Source organism: Taudactylus pleione, unplaced genomic scaffold, assembly GCF_031769625.1.
Source record: "Taudactylus pleione unplaced genomic scaffold, aTauple2 ptg000296l, whole genome shotgun sequence".
Lineage (NCBI taxonomy): Eukaryota > Metazoa > Chordata > Amphibia > Anura > Myobatrachidae > Taudactylus > Taudactylus pleione.
Genome location: NW_028284698.1, coordinates 1887199 through 1907736, shown reverse-complemented (window position 1 = coordinate 1907736; position 20538 = coordinate 1887199). Strand labels below are relative to the sequence as shown.

Genomic DNA, 20538 nt, shown 5'->3' with positions numbered 1-20538 from the left:
TAGTTTATTGTGTACTGTGCGCATTAATAAACACATTATAAACCACTTCATCATCCCTCTTGTGTGGCTGCTGTTCACTAGTATTTATATGACAGAAAAATATTTAACATACAGTTTAATGCAGAAGGGAAATTCAAAGCAGGGCCAATAAGAATGGAAAATGTTCATCATATAGGTATGATGTATACAGTAATACATTTATATTTAGAGACATATTCTAATTCATATACCTACCCATAAAAATTTATATTAAATCTTTCCACTCACTTTTTATATACTGTATATCCACCAGTTCTGTTTTTGTGTGTACTGTAGGTAACCTTGTATACTGCTTGTCTGCCACTAGTTGGCAGTAATTTGATATTATAAACCTTCTCATGTGTCTCCAGCAGAGGGCTCACTTTCTTAGAATTAATCCCAAGTGTTGTATACCCTGCTGCTAGCTCTTTGTGTTTGTCTGTATGACTGTATCTCATAGTCCCACTCATTGGTTTTTTTCTGCTTCAGGAGAGATGTAATATATTCTATTTTGCAAAATCACCTAATTTTGCTGGCTATTTTTAAAATGCAACTGTTATTCTGCATTACATTGCAAGAATTACACAAACATAATTTAGCAAAATAGAAACCTATTACATTTCCCCCTTTGGGTTTTATGCTTATTCTTTCTTCAATAAATCAGTATCTATTTGAAACTAGATGTTGTATTTTGTTGTATGGACCTAGAGATTAACCTTATTTTGTACCCCTGCAGGCATCACCACCTTGGAACACAAACGCATGCACTTCCCTGTAAACATGGGTGCTTTTGTACAAAGTAACAGGTGATAGTGCTACAAACAAACATCAAATCAGCATAAAAGGTACAACTTTTACTCTTCATCTCATAACTTTTTCAAGAACTTTATATTTCAAGTAAGTTAAAAATACAAAGCTAGCATAAGCTAGTATCAGTAATATGTATATTATTAATAATACTCTAAAACACATGTGACCATGAACTATGAGAAGTGTTGCTTAACAATCTAATGGGTAAATGTTTGAGGCAGTCTGTGGACAGCACAATGTTTTACTTTACAACCCCCTGCCTAATATTGTGAAGGTCCTCCTCGTGCCACCAAGACAGCTCTGACCAATTGAGGCATGGATTTCACAAAACCTTTGAAGCTTTCCTGAGGTATCTGGCACCAAGACATTAGCATCAAATCCTTTAAGCCCTATAATTTGTTAGGTGGGGCCTCCATGGCTCGGACTTGTTTTTCAAGCACATCCCAAAGATGCTCGATTGGATTGTGATCTGGGGAATTTGGAGCCCAAGTCAAAACCTTGATCTTTTCGTCATGTTCCTAAAACCATTCATATTTACAGTGTGGCAGGGCACATTATCCTGCTGAAAGAGGCTTCTACCATCAGGGAATACCATTGCTATGATGGTGTGTATTTGGTCTGCAACAATGTTTAGGTAGGGGGTAACATCCACACGAATGCCAGGACCCAATGTTTCCCAGAACATTGCCCAGAGCACCACACTTCCTCCGCCGGCTTGCCTTCTTCCCATAATGCATCCTGGTGTCATGACCGCCCCAGGTAAACGACGCACACGAACCCGTCCATTCACGTGATGTAAAAGAAAACGTGATTCAACAGATCAGACCGCCTTCTTCCATTGCTCCATGGTCCAGTTCTGAAGCTCGTGTGCCCAATGTATGCATTTGTGGTGGTAGACAGGGGTCAGTATGGGCACTCTGACCATTCTGCAGCTAGGCAGCCCCATACGCAGTAAGCTGTGATACACTGCATGTAATAACACCTTTCTGTCATAGCCAGCATTCACTTTTTCAGCAATTTGTGCTACAGTAGCTTTTCTGTGGGATAGGACTAGGCAGGCTAGCCTTTGCTCCCCACACACATCAACGAGCCTTAGGCACCCATGACCCTGTCGCCGGTTCACTGGTTGTCCTTCCTTGGACTACTTTTGGTAAGTACTAACCACTGCATACCAGAAACACCCCACAACACCTGTCCTTTTGGAGATGCTCTGACCCAGTCGGCTAGCCATCACAATTTGGCCCTTGTTATAGTCACTCAGATCCTAACGCTTGCCCATTTTTCCTACTTCCAACACATCAACTTCAAGAACCGCCTGTTCACTTGCTGCCTAATATATTCCACCCCTTAACAGGTACAATTGTAACAAGATAATCAATGTTATTCACTAATGTCATGGCTGCTCAGTGTATATTGTATATTAGATTGGCTTAAACAATGTTTATTAAGTAAATGCTATTTATTAAACATAATTAAATTTTTATAATGAATCCCACTTTGGTGTTGGGAAGTATTTTACCTTTCTATAGACATACATTTCTGTGACTTCCAATAATCATATAATCTACATTGGCGCTTGCTTACCCTGAAATAGGTCTCCTGTACATGGAAGATAACTGAGTTTATAGCAGTTACATGTAAGAAAGTAGTATTCGGAGCATGTTTGAGCAAGTGTCCTTGCTGGCAAAACCCTTCTTTCCTCGATGTGTTGGCGGCTTAGATAACAAATGACACTGGTATATCAAAGTAGTGACATATGTAAATACCTGGTTTGCATTGGGTGGAATTCTGATTTGTGGAACATCCTGTTGGCTTAAGGGTACTGAGTGTCTAGAAGGTGTGCTGGCTTCTGTATGCCTCATTGATGATGTTGCTGGAACACAGGCAAGGTAACATTAGATATACTGTATAAACAAATTATCTAAGAGCTTGAACATTATGGTAAGGACAAGAGTAGGATCTAAAGGTTAATTAACTGCTATATAAGTCTGCTCTGGGCACTGGGTTGTTCATGCTGGGTTGAGGAGTTGACTGGTTTGCATTATGTGGCTGTCCTGATGAAAGTCTGTAAGGGGACTGAAACACCGACCAGTCATGAAGTTTTGTGAGTCTGAATAAAATATCACTATTTTACTGCTGCTATTGGTGAGTGCTTTTTTGCTTTATCTGGATATGGATCCATTTTTGTTATCTTTAAAGGAGCACCACCCTGTTGTTTCTTAAGTGGCATTGAGTGCGGACTTGGCTGTGACTATATATATATATATAATTATTAGGGATGTGCAGGCTCAGATAGGTTCGAGTTTGCACGTGGAGTTCGGATTTTTCCCTCCAAAAAAACGGAACTCAGAACGAGGCAAAACGTTCTCTTACATGGACGAACATCATCATTCCTGGACAAAAGGAATTATTACAGGGATTATTAGATCAGGAAGGCAAAATGCACGTTACAGATAGCATGGGTGGATGGTAAGACAGAACATGAGTAAAGGCAATATCTTCAAGAAAAAGGCACAATAGAGGGTGCAAATAGCAGGGAAGGAGCCTTGAAGAGAAATGGGAGCAGGCTGGGGAAGAAACACCTAATAAGAAGAATCAGGATAAAAATGCATCCAGGAAAGGACTCAAAACAATGAAGAAAGCCATGTTAAATAAAAGAAGGCACAATGTAGAGAAACACGTATCAGTACAGTTGGGTGACTAAATGGACAACCTAGGGGGCAGGATGCAGCAAAGGTAGAAAGCGGTCAAACCCCAAAAATGCAGGTTTGAGTGCATTTCTCATATGCACGAAGCCCGGAATGCAATGCACTACAGGGCTTGGTTGCAGTGGGTAACGCCATCTCCTTATGGCGTCACCCTATAGAAGCCTATGGAGAGTGCTGTGAGAGGGATCCAATCGGAGACCTCCAAGTACCCCCCCAGCGCGTGTGCGTCCCTCTTTGCATGCGCAGAAGGACACCAGAGGGGCTTTTGGGCAGAGGCTTCTTTAGAGAGGAGGGGGCCGTGTGCATCCCCCGTCACGGGCCCCTTCCTCTCACCCCGGCAGCCGACTCACGCGGCTGGCCCGCCACCGCAGAATCAGTAGACTCTGAACCCAGAGTCTACTGCGCATGCATGGCCCGTCATTTCCCGGTGATTTCCTTACAGCACATGCACAAAATGCCTGAAAATGGCCGTGGAGGCCATTTTCTGGCATTTTGAGCAGTGCTGAGAGACCTAACATGGGACCTCGGAGAGGTAAATTTTCAATAATATGAGTTCAGGGTGTGCACCGCACACCCTGCACCCACTATAGATACGCCCCTACTTCTGGGTCATAGATACGAAAGTCCCTCCATCGCAGAGAGCAGTCCTTTGTGGTGTTCTTCATGCATACCGGCATTGCTCACGCCGGCATGCATGCGAAGGGTGGCGGAATGCATCGCATCCTGAATGCGATGCGTTATGTATCCCAAAGGTTGGAAAAGGCCAAGCAGAAGACAGAAAGGAGGGCAAGGTCAAGGAGGATGGGGTGATGGAAAGGGGGATGTGGTCATAATCCTGACAGCGGGATTCCGGTGCTCAGAATGCCGGTGCCAGAATCCCGTCACCTGTCAGAATCCCGGCATCGATATCCTGATCAATGGAATCCCGGAGGAGGGTTAGGCACTAATGGGGGAGGGCTGGGTTAGGGTGCGGGGAGGTTAGGTTTAGGCACTAGGGGGGAGGCTAGGGTAGGGAGAGGGGGAGGGTTAGGCACTAAGGGGGGAGGGTTAGGTTACGGTGCGGGGAGGTTAGATTTAGGCACTAGGGGGGAGGTTAGGGTAGGGAGAGGGGGAGGGTTAGGCACTAAAGGGGGAGGGTTAGGTTAGGGTGCGGGGAGGTTAGATTTAGGCACTAGGAGGGGGAGGTTAGGGTAGGGAGAGGGGGAGGGTTAGGATACTGTCCGCCAAGTTTCTGTATCCTAACCCTGTTGGGATGCCGGCGTCGGGATTCTGACCGCCGAGTGCCAGCATCCCGTACCCAACCCATGGAAAAGAGATAACCAGCTACTCAACAGGAATCATTTGTTTCAAAAATCATACTAAAATGGGTTTTAGACAAGTGAATAATATACATACAGGCAGAGTCTGAGATGGCTGTGTGCGATGATCTGCGGGAGCTGTGTGACGACACAGACATTCCTTCCCTGCTCAGCTCCTGGTTATTTGTGCATTGTCTAATATCCAAATATGTGTTTTGGACCTAAATGGAGAAGAGAGAATGATACCAGTTATGTAGTTGTTTAGGCTGAAAAAAGACTGTCCATCAAGTTTAACTTTCCATCCTCTAAAACCCTAGTGGTCATATCTCATTCCTGCTATCTCCTGTATATTTGATAATCTTGCATTGGAATACTTTCATATACTGTACACGTCATTAATCCTGTGTGTCTACTATTCATGAATACTACCACTTCTGGGTGTGGTGCTGGCTGGGTTCCACTAACATGGAATTGTGACATTAATTCCTGATAAAAGAGCTGCTGCTGATCCCCATTTAATAGAGATGTGTCCTACTCAGAATCAGCGCCTATATCTTCATGAAAGGAGATTACGTTCTATCACTGAGCTATTTGAGGCATTGATTACTACACTATAGTATTCTACACTATGGGCCTGATTCAGAGAAGGACAGTAATGCGATCGCAGCTGCAATGTCATATGCAAAAATATGCTAATGGTTCCAAAGACCACCCGAGCCTAAGGACACCCACTGCTGTCTTCTTATATGCGTACGACATCACTTACCTGCGTAAATATCGGTAACATTGACACACGTTGAGCAGCCATATTGCCCTTGCGGGAGGTCTAACCTGCCGCAGCCTTGGCAGCTCTCATGACACGCAGAGCAGCCTAGGAGAACGCGGGGGCTAATTTATGCACGCCCATGTACAAGCGTTCAAACGGATAGACACGTCTGCATTTTTCTGACCACCCCCATTACCACCACCAAATGCTGACTACCTGTCACTCACTCTGCGAATGGATCCTCTGGGTGTCAGTAATTGCATTGCGATCGCTGCACTCGCGCAGTACGACTTATACACATGCGCACTGGCAAACAATCGCTCGATCTGCATCTGTAATCGCCATTGTGTTAATCTCTGAATCAGGCCCTATAAGCGCTTTTCCTGTGTTGTGCGTTTTCTATAGCTGACTCATTTGTATCATAGCACATAAGAGGAAATGTCTTTGTGTGGTGTGTGAGTATATAATGTATAATATATATGTATACAGTGATCAAATTCTCTCTTAATCCTCTCTTCTTTGGTGTAGAGAAATCTAACCCAGACAATTTTTGCTCATAGATGAACCTTTATGTGCCTGTTATTAATTTAGTTTTACTTCTCCCCAGTTCCAAGACATTCTTTTTGCGATTTGAAGCCCACATATTTAAGGTGATGCCTCACTAGTGCTTTAGACAGAGGTGACGTATTACTTGAGTTTATACCCATTTTAGTACATGATACTATCCTGTTGGCTTTAGATGCAGCAGATTGGCGTTGCATGCTATTGCTAAATTTATTATATAAATTATACCTAGATCATTTTCTATCATAGATTTACCTATTCATTTTCGACCTAAGGTATAGGCTGTATGATGCTTTTAGCAACCAAAGTGCATAATATTATCATATTGTACATGTACATTTATTTACATTGAACTTCGTATGGATGTTTTATCCAATTTATCTAGACCCCTTTGTAAGAATACATTTTATATGATCTCTGTTATGCACCATCATTTTGTTAAAGCACTATTAATTATCATTGCATCATTTATAAACAAACAAGACAGCATTGGTTCCACTGCAGAACCCTGGACACAACCAATGTAACATTAATAACTACTACTGTATACAGACTCAGGGGTAGATTTACCAAAGGTCGAATATCCCTATTGTGGGTGAACAATACTGTTTATTCCTGGTGATAGCACTTTTTTGTGGTTACTGTCAGTGATAACACTGCTGCCTTTGCATGTAACAAATATTACATGTTATTATCACTGCAATACTTGTTCTGTTATCGCCAGTTCAAGATGGCAAAAAAAGATTAAAATCATTTAAAAAGAAAACAATGGGCTGATTCACTACGGATTGCAACTTCAACAGCGCATGCAGATCGGCCGATGGTGCGTACTGTGCATGCGTATGCACCACAGTGCGCGAGTTAGCATTGCGATCATACTGCGATCACCTACGCAGATAGGTATCCATCTCAGAGTAAGTGACAGGCTGTGAGCCTTTGGGCGCGGGAGTGGTTGGAGTAACGCAGGTACGTTTGAACGCCGTTGCACGGGCGTGCATAAATTACCCACTACGACGGCATACACAGCTTGAGTACTCACTGTGTACAATGTGCATTAGGGGCCGATGTTACTCAATGTTCCCGATGTATACGCAGGACTGCAAAGTATTATGGATGTGAGATAGCGGCAGTAGGCGTCTCTATGCTGGCTGTGTGACGGCATTGCTATAGCATTCATTAGCATATTTTCACAGCAAGTCTGCGTGTGTAATCGCAGCTGTGATCGCAATAGCGATCCGTAATTAATCAGGCCCTATATCCCTTGAATAAATAATTTTTAATACATTATGGTTTTTACTATCAAATATGATTTTTTTTTTTACGTCTGTCTTAATTATTTCTATTTTTCTAAAAGCTCCAATATGTTCCTGTGTATTGGACCTTATCTGGGCTTCCCCAATCCATTGGTGTCATAACAGTCTGCAGAGAGTCTTAAAGTAACACTATACATGTCTGTAAAATAATAAATATTCCTTATATTATGTGTTTGAGCAAGGCAGGTTTCTTTGTTTTGTGTGATCTGTAAGTTACAGATAACACAATTATATGAATGAAAGAGTATAATTACAGATGATAATAGTAGTTGTCATTAGCCACTGAATGCAAATCATTGGACTTTGGGGAAGAAAAAGACAACATAAACTTGCAGATTCATTGTAACTAATAAGATTTGTACTTATAGTGACGTTGGTCAAAGCAAATATTGGATTGGTTTTTTGTGATTTGGACAATTTCTATCTGAATTGAAGGGGTATAATTTTAAAAAGGTACTACTGGTTTCCCACACTGGATTGCAGGGTTTAGCTAGTGGACATTGGGTAAGATGCATGTGTGTAGAGGTGCACGGTGATCTGTTACTTCTTGTCCTCTGCAAATAAGCTATAATAAAGTTTCCTGATGGCTAGTGGTAATAACTCCAGACAGTAGATGCAGTGTACCTTTAATGATGAGTCTCCGAGTTCTAAAGCTGACTCCTCCAGCCCCAGGTCTCTCCTTCTCTCAGCTCGGACCTCGGCATAGCTGTAACATCACACAATAAGGATACAGTAAGCATGAAATGTGATCTAGAGGAATCTACTGCATCAGTGGTAATATAGGGCCTGATTCAGAGATGTACACAATGCTGATTATTACGTAGATCGTTTACACATGTGTGTGAGCTGATTGCTTTGTGATTACGCCTGTGCAGAGGGATCCATTCACAAAGTGAGTGACAGGCAGTCAGGTTTTGAGGGAAGTAACGGAGATTAGTTAGGCTAACGCAGGCGTGTCTGACCGCTTAAATGCCGTTTCATGGCGTGCATAAATTAGCCATTGCGATCTCCTTCGCAGCATGAGACCTCTCTGAGTGTCAGGAGAGCTGTAGTGTTTGCGGCTGGTCAGACCTGCCTCATGTGCTGCCCGATCTGCATCAATGTTACCGATGTTTACACTGATGCAGGTTGTCGGACAGATATGAGAAGGCAGCAGTGGGCGTCGCTATGTTCGGCTGTGCTTTGGAAGACATTAGCATATTTTAGGAACTGAGATACGTGAGAGAATGCAGCTGCGATTGCATTAGCGTACATCTCTGAATCGGGCCCAAAGTCAACAACTTAAAGAAGAGGTTCCCAAACTCTGCCATTACAGTCCAGGTTTAAGGATATCCATGCTTGAGACAAGGTGGGTAAATCAAAGTGACTGGGGTATGAATTAAGTAATCTATTCTCAAGCATGGATATCCTTAAAACCTGGACTGTAATAGCAGAGTTTTGGAACCTTTGACCTAAATAATACATAACAATCCTGTGTCACTATTTATTATGGGTAGGATCATATACAGTATGTCTGTGAACTAGACTTAAGGCCCCCATACATATGCTGGCCATTTCCCCGACAGACTGGAACCACCGATCCACTGGTCGGAAATGCCAAACGGCAGCCATTGGTGATTGCCGATCCGTCAGGGAATCGGTGAGATACTTCATGTTAAATATCTCTGATTTGCTGATCCCGATTATATTTTGATCGGGGAATTGGCCCATACATGGCAGATGTATGGGGACCTTAAGTCTGATAATCCTAAATATGATAGGCATCCCATAATGTAAAATATAGTAGATACTGAAGGGTCTCCCTATCACATTAACCTACACCCCTTTCTTAGAAAAAAAAAAAGTAAATTTAAATATATAGACACGATACTGTCAGTAATGCGCAGAAACTCCACGGTCAATGTCCAGAGCTATATTCATAGATGTAGTGCTGCTGCTTCCCGACCCTTAGCCACAAGAGACAATTATCTAGAGAAATGTAAAGGATATGGAGAGCGCACTCGTGAGAAATGGTAAAAAATACTCTTTACTAATAAATCTGCTCACGTACATCAGAAGTTAAAAACAGCAAGCTTAGCTTCAATAGACCACATGGTTCCTGATACACAGTCAGGGTAGCCACCAGGAATCATTTCCAAGGATCCACGCCAGCTCCAGAGGCAGCGGGTGATGTCACTGCGTCCACGTCATTGGCCACTCCCAACGTGTTTCGTCATTGAAGACGGTCACCCCCTTACAAAGTCTTCAATGACGAAATGCGTTGGGCGTAACCAATGACGTGGACACAGTGACGTCACCCACTGCCTCTGGAGCCGGCGTGGATCCTTGGAGATTATTCCTGGCGGATACCCTGACTGTGTATTGGGAACTGTGTGATCTATTGAAGCTAAGCTTGCTGTTTTTTACTTCTGATGTACGTGAGCAGATTTATTAATAAAGAATGTTTTTTATCATTTCTCACGAGTGTGCTCTCCATGTCCTTTACATTTAAATGTATACACGTTTATGCCTGGAATTAGCGTGTGAGTGGTTATCAGGTCTGACTTTATTATATGTTGCAATTATATGTCTTGAACTTCTTATATCATTGCTCACTTTAAAATGTGCTTCTTTGCAAGTGTAACATGAAGGTGCAAAGCAGGACCCATTAAAAATATAAAAAGATCTAAACAGAACCAAATTGCAGCTACTGTAACTACTGTATTATTATTATTATTAATAATAATAATAATAATAATGTTTATTTTAGTGTTTCCATTACACTTTACCACTAACTGATTATAACAGTACTATATGTGAAAAGGACCCTGCACACATTCATCACATTGCAATGCACTATTCTGACTGATGGTTACAGATAAAGCATTGCTAATATTAACTACTGTACAATAAACTGTCACAAAACTCCAAAAACATGGAAACTTCTACCAAACTGTCTTCTGTAAAGAGAATGTTAAAAAAAAGTTGATTCATAGAGGATCTGCCAGAAGAGGGCGCTGTTTCCTGCATTTAAAGCACGTTGATCATTTTATCCATACATGTGTACAGTAGATCACTGAATAGCACTCAGAGCTGAATCAATATATACATAACATCCTCTCTCTACACTTTAATATAAATAGATCATAGTATTTTTATACTATAGAAAAGTCATTGTTTTTTTCATATATAACTCAGAACCTTTGGCGTTGAGAGATATCATCCCCAAATCTGTACAAATGTATTTTAGCATGAAGCAAGGATTATTGGGTGAGCGATGTAATGGAATGCCCGCCTCTTATTGTGCTGCCACCTATGGCTGCACCACACTTACCGGTACATTGTTATTTTATGGTATGGGTGGGAAGTAAGATGTGGCAAAGTGTGCTTTCTTCAGGAGCTACTGGCAGGTATGTTATGATGCTAGCCAGGGGGCACATTAGATGGTACCCAGCCATCAAAGGATTTTCATCATAAGAAACCAGCAGTGGTTGAACCATTGATAGTTTGTCTATGCTGCATGACGGCACCTGCACATGCGGATAACGAGCCGGCAGTCACCATCGGGGATCAGCCACCAATGCTTACCATCTGTGGCCTCCTATCAATGGTGGAAACACTCACAATCGCCATCACACCATCAATGATTGTTAATCGTCGATGGTCAATGGCCAACCCCACCCTCCATATCTTGAGAAATGAGAGAAACATTCTCCTTTCCTACCACTAAGGGGGCGATTCAATTCAACACAATGTTGAATAGCCACGGGAGGAAGCTCCCTGCGCTATTCAATTTGCGTTGAATTGAATCGCCCCCTAACAGATTTGGTGCTTGGCTGTGACATCATAACCAATCTCCACACTCCCAGCGGCATAAGGGGGAACTGTGGGAATATTAAAATCACTCCATGAATGACATTATGTCACTCTTAGTATTTTCAGACCCTATTCATTTGCACCCTAGGCAATTGCCTAGGTTTGCCTGGTATCACAGGCCTTGGGTGATGGACAGTGCCATTAATCCAATACTATCTTATTCCATTTGTGCTAGATAAAGACACTTATGAGGGATAACACTATGTAATCTTTTACTATGATTTAAAGTGATCAGCATCATGCATTACATTATTATCCTTATTGTGGGCAGAATGTTGAGTTGATAAAGATAACTGGTTTTAGTATAAGAAAGCATTGTACAGCAGTGTCAAAAATATTTAATAAAAAATGCACAAACATGACAAGTTCTAAGTCTTACATTTATATCATGTGGTTCCAAAAATCATATCAAACTGCAGTCAATAACAATATGGTGCCAAACATCTGCAGGATTTTGGCATTATACTGTGTTCTGCTCTGGCCTATAAGTAATATATTAAATTCATGTTTAACACCCCACAAAAGTATGTACTATATGAAAATAGAATGTCTTACCTAACAACAGTGTGTGTGCAAACAATGAATTCTGGCTTGGAGTTCCACTGGTGGTAAGTGATGTAGTAGTGTGTCTGCAGCCAGATCCACTGTTGGCCTTTGGTTAAGAACCTGTAATAACAGGATTTTCCTTTCCCGTATTGCATCACTGGTTTCCAATAAAAAAAAAAAAAATCAATGTCAGAAACTTAAATATAATAAAATACAGTAAAAACATATTAAAACACAGAAAAAAAACAAGATGGTGGGATTATAGCAAATGCAGGGCCGAAACTAGGATTTTGTCACCCGGGGCAAGGCCATAATTTGGCGCACTCCCCAATAAAAATACAACATAGAGGACGAAAAGGGTGTGTGGTTTTGTGACAAAGTAATCCCCCTTATAACACATTATGCCACACATTAATGACCATTATAACACATTATGCAACAGTAATGTCCCTTACAACACATTATGCAACACAGTAATGCCCATTATAACACATTCTGCCACAATAATGCCCCTTACAACACAGTAATGCCCCTTATATATTTATGCCACAGTAAGGCCCCTTGGAACGCTGAGCTACAATGCAGCCGCCTACTCTTTTCTTGGGATATACTTAAACTACAGTACAGGGCTGCAACTAGGGAGATGCACATGTGCCCACCGCATAGGGCACTGCAGGGCAGGGGTGCTGCTCTGGCCTGTTAATTGTACTGTCATACCCGGCAGTGGCGTCACTTACATTGGTGACACTCGGTGTGGCTGTGGTATGATTACTTCTCCACATGTTATAAACAACTGCATGGGTCCTATTAATTTTTCTGAAGTCATTTCCTTCATTCGGAAGTCATGTGAAATGAATGAGTCTTTGGTTGGTTATGTGTGGAAGGTGCATGTAGAGCATATTAAAGAAAAATAAATAAATATCTTTATTTTTGGACAGATCTTTGGTATCTACATCACATTCATTGTCAGGAGATGTTAAACAGAACAGGGCTGACGCAGAATATAATTGAAAACTAAAAACTTTCTTGTGTTTTTCCTTCAATTTATTTTAGACTATATGCTCTGACGATAAAACATGTAGGAGAATGTATACCTACCAGAATATATCATATTGTTTCGTTCATTATTACACCTTTGTGCATATTTGATGTTATTTTTTATTTTAATGGTCATGCCACACTTTCAGGCTAGATTTACTGTCCAACGCATAACAAATGCTTTTCAGACGGCAGCTGTAATGTATGAAATCAGGCTACTAATATTACGATAGGTGTCAAATATGTAGCATATTGCAGCAACCTGTGAATGATAAAACTCTTTGATAAATGAGGCCCATCGTTTCTGACTTTTTACTCAGGATGCCAGAGGGGGAGGCCCAGGTAGGAGCTGCCGTGGGCTGAAAGACATGATTTGTGTCATTGTGACACTGTGGAGCAGGGGACTGTCAGGAGTCGGGCTGCCAGATCACAGCGGAGGGTTCGGACAACCGCGCTCCATCTGACTGTGTTCTGGAGCACTCTGCTGTGTGCCCGCTCTCCCCACAGCTGTAAGCAGCGTCCACTGCATGGAACTTCCTAATGCTGCTGGAGGGATTGCCGCTGCCTCTCTCTGCTCCACTTACCTAAGGATGTCTTCAATATCTGGCACTGTTCCTCTGTATTCACACTGACTTCTCCTGTTCTTAGATTGATCACCTGATTCAGCATCTGCCAATCCTGCTCAACTCCGGGGTCAGCTGTAATTGTCCAACCAGCAACAGACACTGGGTATTTAAACCCTTCCTGGACTCTCAGTGAGTGTCTGTGCAACATCTCCTAAAGGTTTCCTTTTGGCTCCTGCTGGATCCACGTTTGTTCCTGACCCAGAACACCTTGTTGTCTATTTACTGAACCCGATTCAGTACTCCTAAACCAACTTCCAAGTCATTGTTCTACTGAGCATTTCTCAGCACCATTGTTCTAAGAACTTTGCTATCTTTAAACTGAGTCTGTCTCAGTAAGGACTCTGCCTTTTACCTGGGCTTAATCCAGTGCTCCAGTATACAGTAATCAGCCTCTGGTACAATTCACAGATCAAGGTCCCCAGCATCTATTCAGCGGAATATTCTCCGTCCTGCTGCTACGGATCCCTACTGTTCTCGTCTGAGTTGTATTCTACGCCGGGACTAGTACTCTACCATTACCACTACCTCATTCTGACTATCTCGTATCAAGTTCCAGCTTCTATACACTCTGCCTTCGCCTGCTGTTCCTATAACCAGTCTCCTGGCTCTGTGCCGTCCTATGAGGAAAACATATCTCAGACCGCCTCAGTTTATGCTGCCGGTATCCCAGCCAGCAAAGCCTGTTCCATAACGGTAGGCCAATTTCCCTAGAGTCATGACAGGGCCATGATGAGGCGAATCACATCATCAAGCCCCCAAATCACCCAGATGAGTGGGTAGATCTAGGAGGCTTCTATACTCTCTCAGTATTTTGGGTTGGAGTTCAATTCAGTTTCTTTACATGTACAGTAAATGTAGGCTAGTGTAGATGTGTGCTATGTATGGAGTGCGGGAGGTCAGAAGGCAGCTAAACATTAGAACTTCATTAAGCCTTCGTGAAAAGAGCAAAGTAAAGATGGAAGTATGTTATACATAATACCAAATCACAGTGATAATATAAGGCAGAGAGACATGACTAGAAATAATCAGAAGTACTAAGGCTTGTTAAAGTGGGCAAATGAAAACTGGAACAGTGTTATATCAGTGAGCAGTGAAAATATAACTCACAGTGTACATGGCACCTTGCTAACAGCTCCAGGTCATCTGCATGGTAGTAATCATAACCTGACGTCCCCAGCACTTCGAAGGGTAAGTAGCCAATAACAGGTGGGGCCCTAGAAAGTTAAAAGAAACTTGTTAATGAAGATCTAACTAAAAGCCATTTCCAGATGAGGACATGAAGATACAAGGTGCTATGAGCCACTATTCTGACAATGGTTTGGAGAGCACAGTCAAACTTACTGACTTTATACCCAGACCACCGAGTGATGCCGGAGGGGGAAGCCCAGGTGGAAGGTGCCTGAGTCATGGCACAATGAATCACATTATTGTTGCCCTCCCCTGACTATACAGTGCGGCAATGTATTGCATTGTGCATCGGGTGGCAGGGGCACATGACACAATTCACTGCGACCCACCGTTCTTTTAGTCTGCTCAGTTGTTAATGTACTTTGTAAGGCGCTGCAGAACCCTCGTGGCACCATAGAAGTAAAGGATAATGATAATAATTGCATCATTGAGCCAACATTACACCCAATTCTTTAAAGCAAGTAGCCGGTTCTGGAAGGCCGGTGTACGAGTACTCTCTTGGGAGTCTGAGTAAGCTTCCTGAAGGCCAGGACACTCCCCCACATTACAGGAGGCTAGGCAAGTATGCTTATAGTGCATGTTATTCTTCTAATAGCTGTATGGTGTTTTACTCTGGAAAACAAAGTCCCTTCCTCTTATTAGTTGCTCTTTATAAAAAGCATTCAAGATATAATTACAACTGCAGTTCCCTGGGTGGCAGTATACTACACACAGCTATTGTAAAGATTAATCAAACAGATTATTTCACAGTACAAACTTGAGCCTACTACTGCTGCTTTATTTGGTTCAGGGGACACATCTTAAATATATTTTCATTTTCTTCCTGTTTATAAAGTGCTAAAATAATTGTACAAACAATATTCGTGTAAGTGTTACATCACAGCAGTGACGGCTATTGCTGCAGCCTCTGTACTTCTCCTCAGTCCTGGCTGCAAGATGTTACGATTACTCATTTGACCCAGTACACACTGGTTCCGTCTCTGTCATGTATACTGGGTTATAAAATCATCCCTATCATTAATAACACTGTTACACAGATTATGTGGCGATTTGATAGTCATCCTGTATACTGCCGAAACCAAATGCGTATCTTCAGCACATAGATATTATAATGCTATTAAGGCTTCATATTGAAACACATCAGCTTGATCATTAAATTGGACAACATGAAATTGGGCGACTGGGTGCATTTTTTCATCCGACTCTAAAAATTACATTTTAATTTAACTTGATTACGGATGGTGGCTGCCACACAGCACTGAGCTCCTGGGTTCAATTCCCACAACAGTTCTAACTGATATATTTTGTTTAGGAATTTATTGAAATTGAGCAAATGTGTTCCGTCATCTTTCATCTTAATAGTCAAAAATGCATAATAGTACAAGAGAGATGTCTACAACAGGTACAGTCCTTTAAATATGGGGACAGCTGGTATGGATGAAGCAGGGCAAAGCGCAATAACCCTGCACACTTATATGATGTCATGTAGGTGTGCACAGTCACAGGCCGTTTATACACACATTAAGTATAACATAAAGACGAATCGGAACTGAATGTGTGGTTTATACAGGCAAATCACACAAAATGTAATTCCTTTCCTAATCCCAAACCAAAGAATAAACCCCTTGGCTAGTCAGTAATTCAATCTACTGCCGCATTATGTCTTTCACACATTTTCAACCTTACAGTAAGAGCATATTGGAAAATGGGCAGCGTGCTAACTACAGATATGTGTTAGTAAATATAACACTGTAAGAAATCCTCATTATGATTTATTTTCAATGTACAATTTATATTATTTTCAACAACTACAAAAAATAAACAATTTAATATAACGAAATGAAAACACTACAAAGCCAGAGAGATAACCAAACCAACCCAGAAACAATGGGCTACATAGTAATAATTAAGTGACCTATTTATGCAGAGAAGGCTATTTCTGCTTATGAGAGCAGCTGGTCCAAATAGCATGCTATATAGCTCTGATGCTACATCCCATATTGCTACAAATAGTAGCGATAAGAAATGTTAGTTGTAAGGGCAAATTACTGAAGAGTGATAGGTAGAACCCTAAAGCTGGGTACACACTAAAGGTGCCATTACACTAGGCAATATTTTACACCATCAGCCCGATTCCGACGCATCGGGACGACAGATCATGTAAAATATGTCCTAATCATGAGTCTCTACTCACGATTACGATGCCGATTCGTGTACCCGCTGGTCGTACATCGCATCTTCAGATCTTGCCTGCTGCAGGCGAGATCTGAAAATCTCAGTCACGATGCACTGGAATAGTATAGGATGCACGATAGATCGTGGGTCAATTTTAACACCAAATCGTGCCCACAACTGCAGGGGGAGAAATCGGACACGATATCGGATCGTGACCTGAACGCCTAGTGTGTGGGCACCGTAAGATTTTGCCTAATGATGCTAATGACTAGACTGATTCAGACAGCCCAAAACGATTTCAGAAACGGTCGATATACACCATACACATGACGTGACTGACAAAGCGTGTGCAGCACTCACTATATCAGCAGCCAATTCGACCATTTTTTTGGACCGACCGTCGGGCCCTTGTGCTGCGTACACACTACACAATTATCACCCCTATCTGTCAGAGAGTTGGGTATGAAATCCCAGCGGCTGTTCATATCCCGATGCCAGAAGCCCAATCAATGAAGATGCCCTTGAGATTTCGGCGTCGGACTAAAGATAGGCGTTGGGATTTTGGCGCCTATTTTTAGTCCCGGATCGGGCATCCCGGCCACCGGTATATTAACTACATCCCCTGTCAGAGATAGCCACAGTGCAGTGGTTCCCAAACTTTCTTGAATCACGGCACAGTATCAGCATTTTTTCATGGCCAAAAGTTGTTTATTGAAAAATTCTGAACAAAATATTAAATTCAGTAAATATTCTTACATGTCATCCTTAAAAGCATAACCCTGTTCCCCACCACATAACTGAACCTCTTTGAGGCCAATATGATAATCATAATGTGGTTATGACTTGCACCAATGGATATCTTAGGGATGACAATACAAGTATGCAGCCAAGAATGACAGGAATCCTTCAACACAGTTCCTCAAAGCAGATAAAGTTCCTCAAAGCAGATAAAGCAAAAGAAGTGGGTAGTTCATATTATCTACTAAAGAGGCCCATAGATCAAAAAAACCTACACACCTTTGCACTAATGTGATCACCTACACACCTTTGCACTAATGTGATCACCTACACACCTTTGCACTAATGTGATCACCTACACACCTTTGCACTAATGTGATCACCTACACACCTTTGCACTAATGTGATCACCTACACACCTTTGCACTAATGTGATCACCTACACACCTTTGCACTAATGTGATCACCTACACACCTTTGCACTAATGTGATCACCTACACACCTTTCCACTAATGTGATCACCTACACACCTTTGCACTAATGTGATCACCTACACACCTTTGCACTAATGTGATCACCTACACACCTTTGCACTAATGTGATCACCTACACACCTTTGCACTAATGTGATCACCTACACACCTTTGCACTAATGTGATCACCTACACACCTTTGCACTAATGTGGGACACATGAAGGCACTGAATGAAGCTCACACTCAACTTAACTTTTCTGTAAATATTAATATTTGAAGTAGAAATTATGTTTTACAGAAGTGTATTTAATGGACAAATTGTAAGTTTATGACACATGAAGCAAGCAACACAAATGTGCACTTACTGGAGAAAACCAGAGCTACTGTTAAACTACAACTCCCACAGCTGTGTACGGCCCAAAAGATAGATGGGTACTGTGAGCGTTGCACTGAAGTGCTGCATGCAAAGTTACGTCACAGCCGTAGGGGAATTCCAAGACATTAACAGTTGGTTCAACCAGACTTTCTGCATTCCTGGCAGTGAATAGGTTAAAGAACAGTTTGTGCTAAATGCATGTTACAAAAAAATAGAGAAAGATTATATCAGCCGCCATAGTTGTCCAATATATATTACAAACGCCATTATGTGGAACACAGTGATATGTTGTTAGATGTGTTTATTTTTGCTAACAAATCAAAAGAATTGTGTGTCACTTACTAAAGACACACAGCTAATGGGACCCTTTCTGGCACCTATACATTTAAAATCTCTGCAATCTAATGAAATTGGTAACGTCCCAACTCAATTGTGTTTCTGCCGGAATTCTAATCTGTTCTGGAAAGACCAGTAATCTATGAAACTGTATATAGGTGACGGCAAAGTACTAAATAAATGCATATCTTTATAAAGTATTATATCATACAAAGGTTAGATATCACACACTAATATTGCTTTTTGCTGCAGATCAGTTACTAATTTCACTGTGATAGTGTGCATAGTACATAGCAGCGCCATTCCTACAATATTACTAGTATAAGTGGGAGGGATTCAAACGCATTCAGCCAATCAGAAACAAAAGCTGATTACCATCATCATCAGTTTGCATTTTGCACCAGGGTTGAGCACCTGCAAGTGATCTGCCTCCAAAGTGGTGCATATTGTCTTCCATGGGGTCAGCATGGGATGCCCATACTTTTGCCATACCTACACGACTCCAAGCCTCCGTAATGCAAAGGGTAGTAAGCTCAAAAAGCATTTCATAAGAACTTCTGTGCACATGCAGAGCTGAGAAATGGTGCAAACTGTTTGCCCATCCTCCTCTACTCCTTAGTGTTAGGAGTAAGCTATAAGGTTCCATTTTGCACATTGGCAAAACCATGCTCCACTGCAGGGGGTGGGGACATATAAAATGTACAGGCAGAATTTGGGGAGGGTTACAGAACTATACAGCAAATCTTTGAACACATATTTTAGAAACATTTTTCAATAAATGTATATGAAAGGAAAAGACCAGTGTACATTTTCATATCATAAATGTGCTACTGCTTTAAATAGTTTTACGCATACTAACTACTAATGGAGCAGTCTCACACCGAGCAGAAATTATCCTATACATTTAAAAATCATGCAGCATCTATAGTTTGTTTCATTAACATAAATATTTTTTAATCTAGAATTGCTATAGATGTCTTTACTTGTGAAAGTTTCTGTGCCCAGTGCAGAAGGCAATGATAGCGGACCGGCATCATGAGACTAGGAGTATATTCATTTTACATTGATATTAGATCACTCAAAAAGGGTGATGAATGATTGGAATGGACCAACACTGATGATAGAGGTCATGGTATTTAGGGGGTCATTCAGACCCGCTCGCGAGCGCAGGATGCTCGCAAGCGGGTCGATGTTACCCCAATGCGCATGCGCACGACGGAGGGAGCTCCATCGTGCGCATGCGCGAGACCCGGACAGCGACAGCCAAGCTGTCGCTCTGGGTCTCGCACCAAAGGGGGCGTGCTGTCGATGGTGACTGACAGCACGCCCCCTTTGGTGGGCGTGGCTGCCAGACGGAGGCGTTCCCATGGGAACGCCTACCGTCTGGGTCCGGCCCCACTGACATCACTAGTGATGTCAGTGGGAGTGATTTTGGCTCTGATAGAGCCAAAATCACTCCAGGGCTTGCGGTCACCGAGACCCTACCGCAGGGTCTCGTCGCAAGCCCGATGGTCGCGATGGTCTTGACCATCGCGACCATCTTTTTGGCCGCTCGCATATGCTGTGGGTGGTCACCCACAGCTATGCGAGCGGCCAGGAGGCCGCTCCATTTTCAGGTAGGAGGGCACTGATTCAGAGCGAGTGCTCTGGTCAGAGCGTCCGGCTCTGAATCAGGCCCTTAGTCACAAAAGCACTAAATGAAATGGAG

At 42.2% G+C, this 20538-nt stretch overlaps 1 protein-coding gene across 1 annotated transcript in view; it reads right to left on the bottom strand.

Moving 5' to 3' along the window:
• The window catches only part of LOC148511650 (neuronal PAS domain-containing protein 2-like), an 80908-nt gene that overhangs the window by 19507 nt on the left and 40863 nt on the right, over positions 1-20538 (bottom strand). Inside the window, exons 9-13 of the mRNA XM_088482886.1 lie at positions 14650-14756; positions 11888-12035; positions 8102-8183; positions 4932-5055; positions 2595-2701 (exon numbers count right to left, since the gene is read on the bottom strand). Of these exons, the coding sequence (XP_088339012.1) occupies positions 2595-2701; positions 4932-5055; positions 8102-8183; positions 11888-12035; positions 14650-14756 (568 nt within the window). The remainder of the gene's footprint in view (positions 1-2594; positions 2702-4931; positions 5056-8101; positions 8184-11887; positions 12036-14649; positions 14757-20538) is intronic.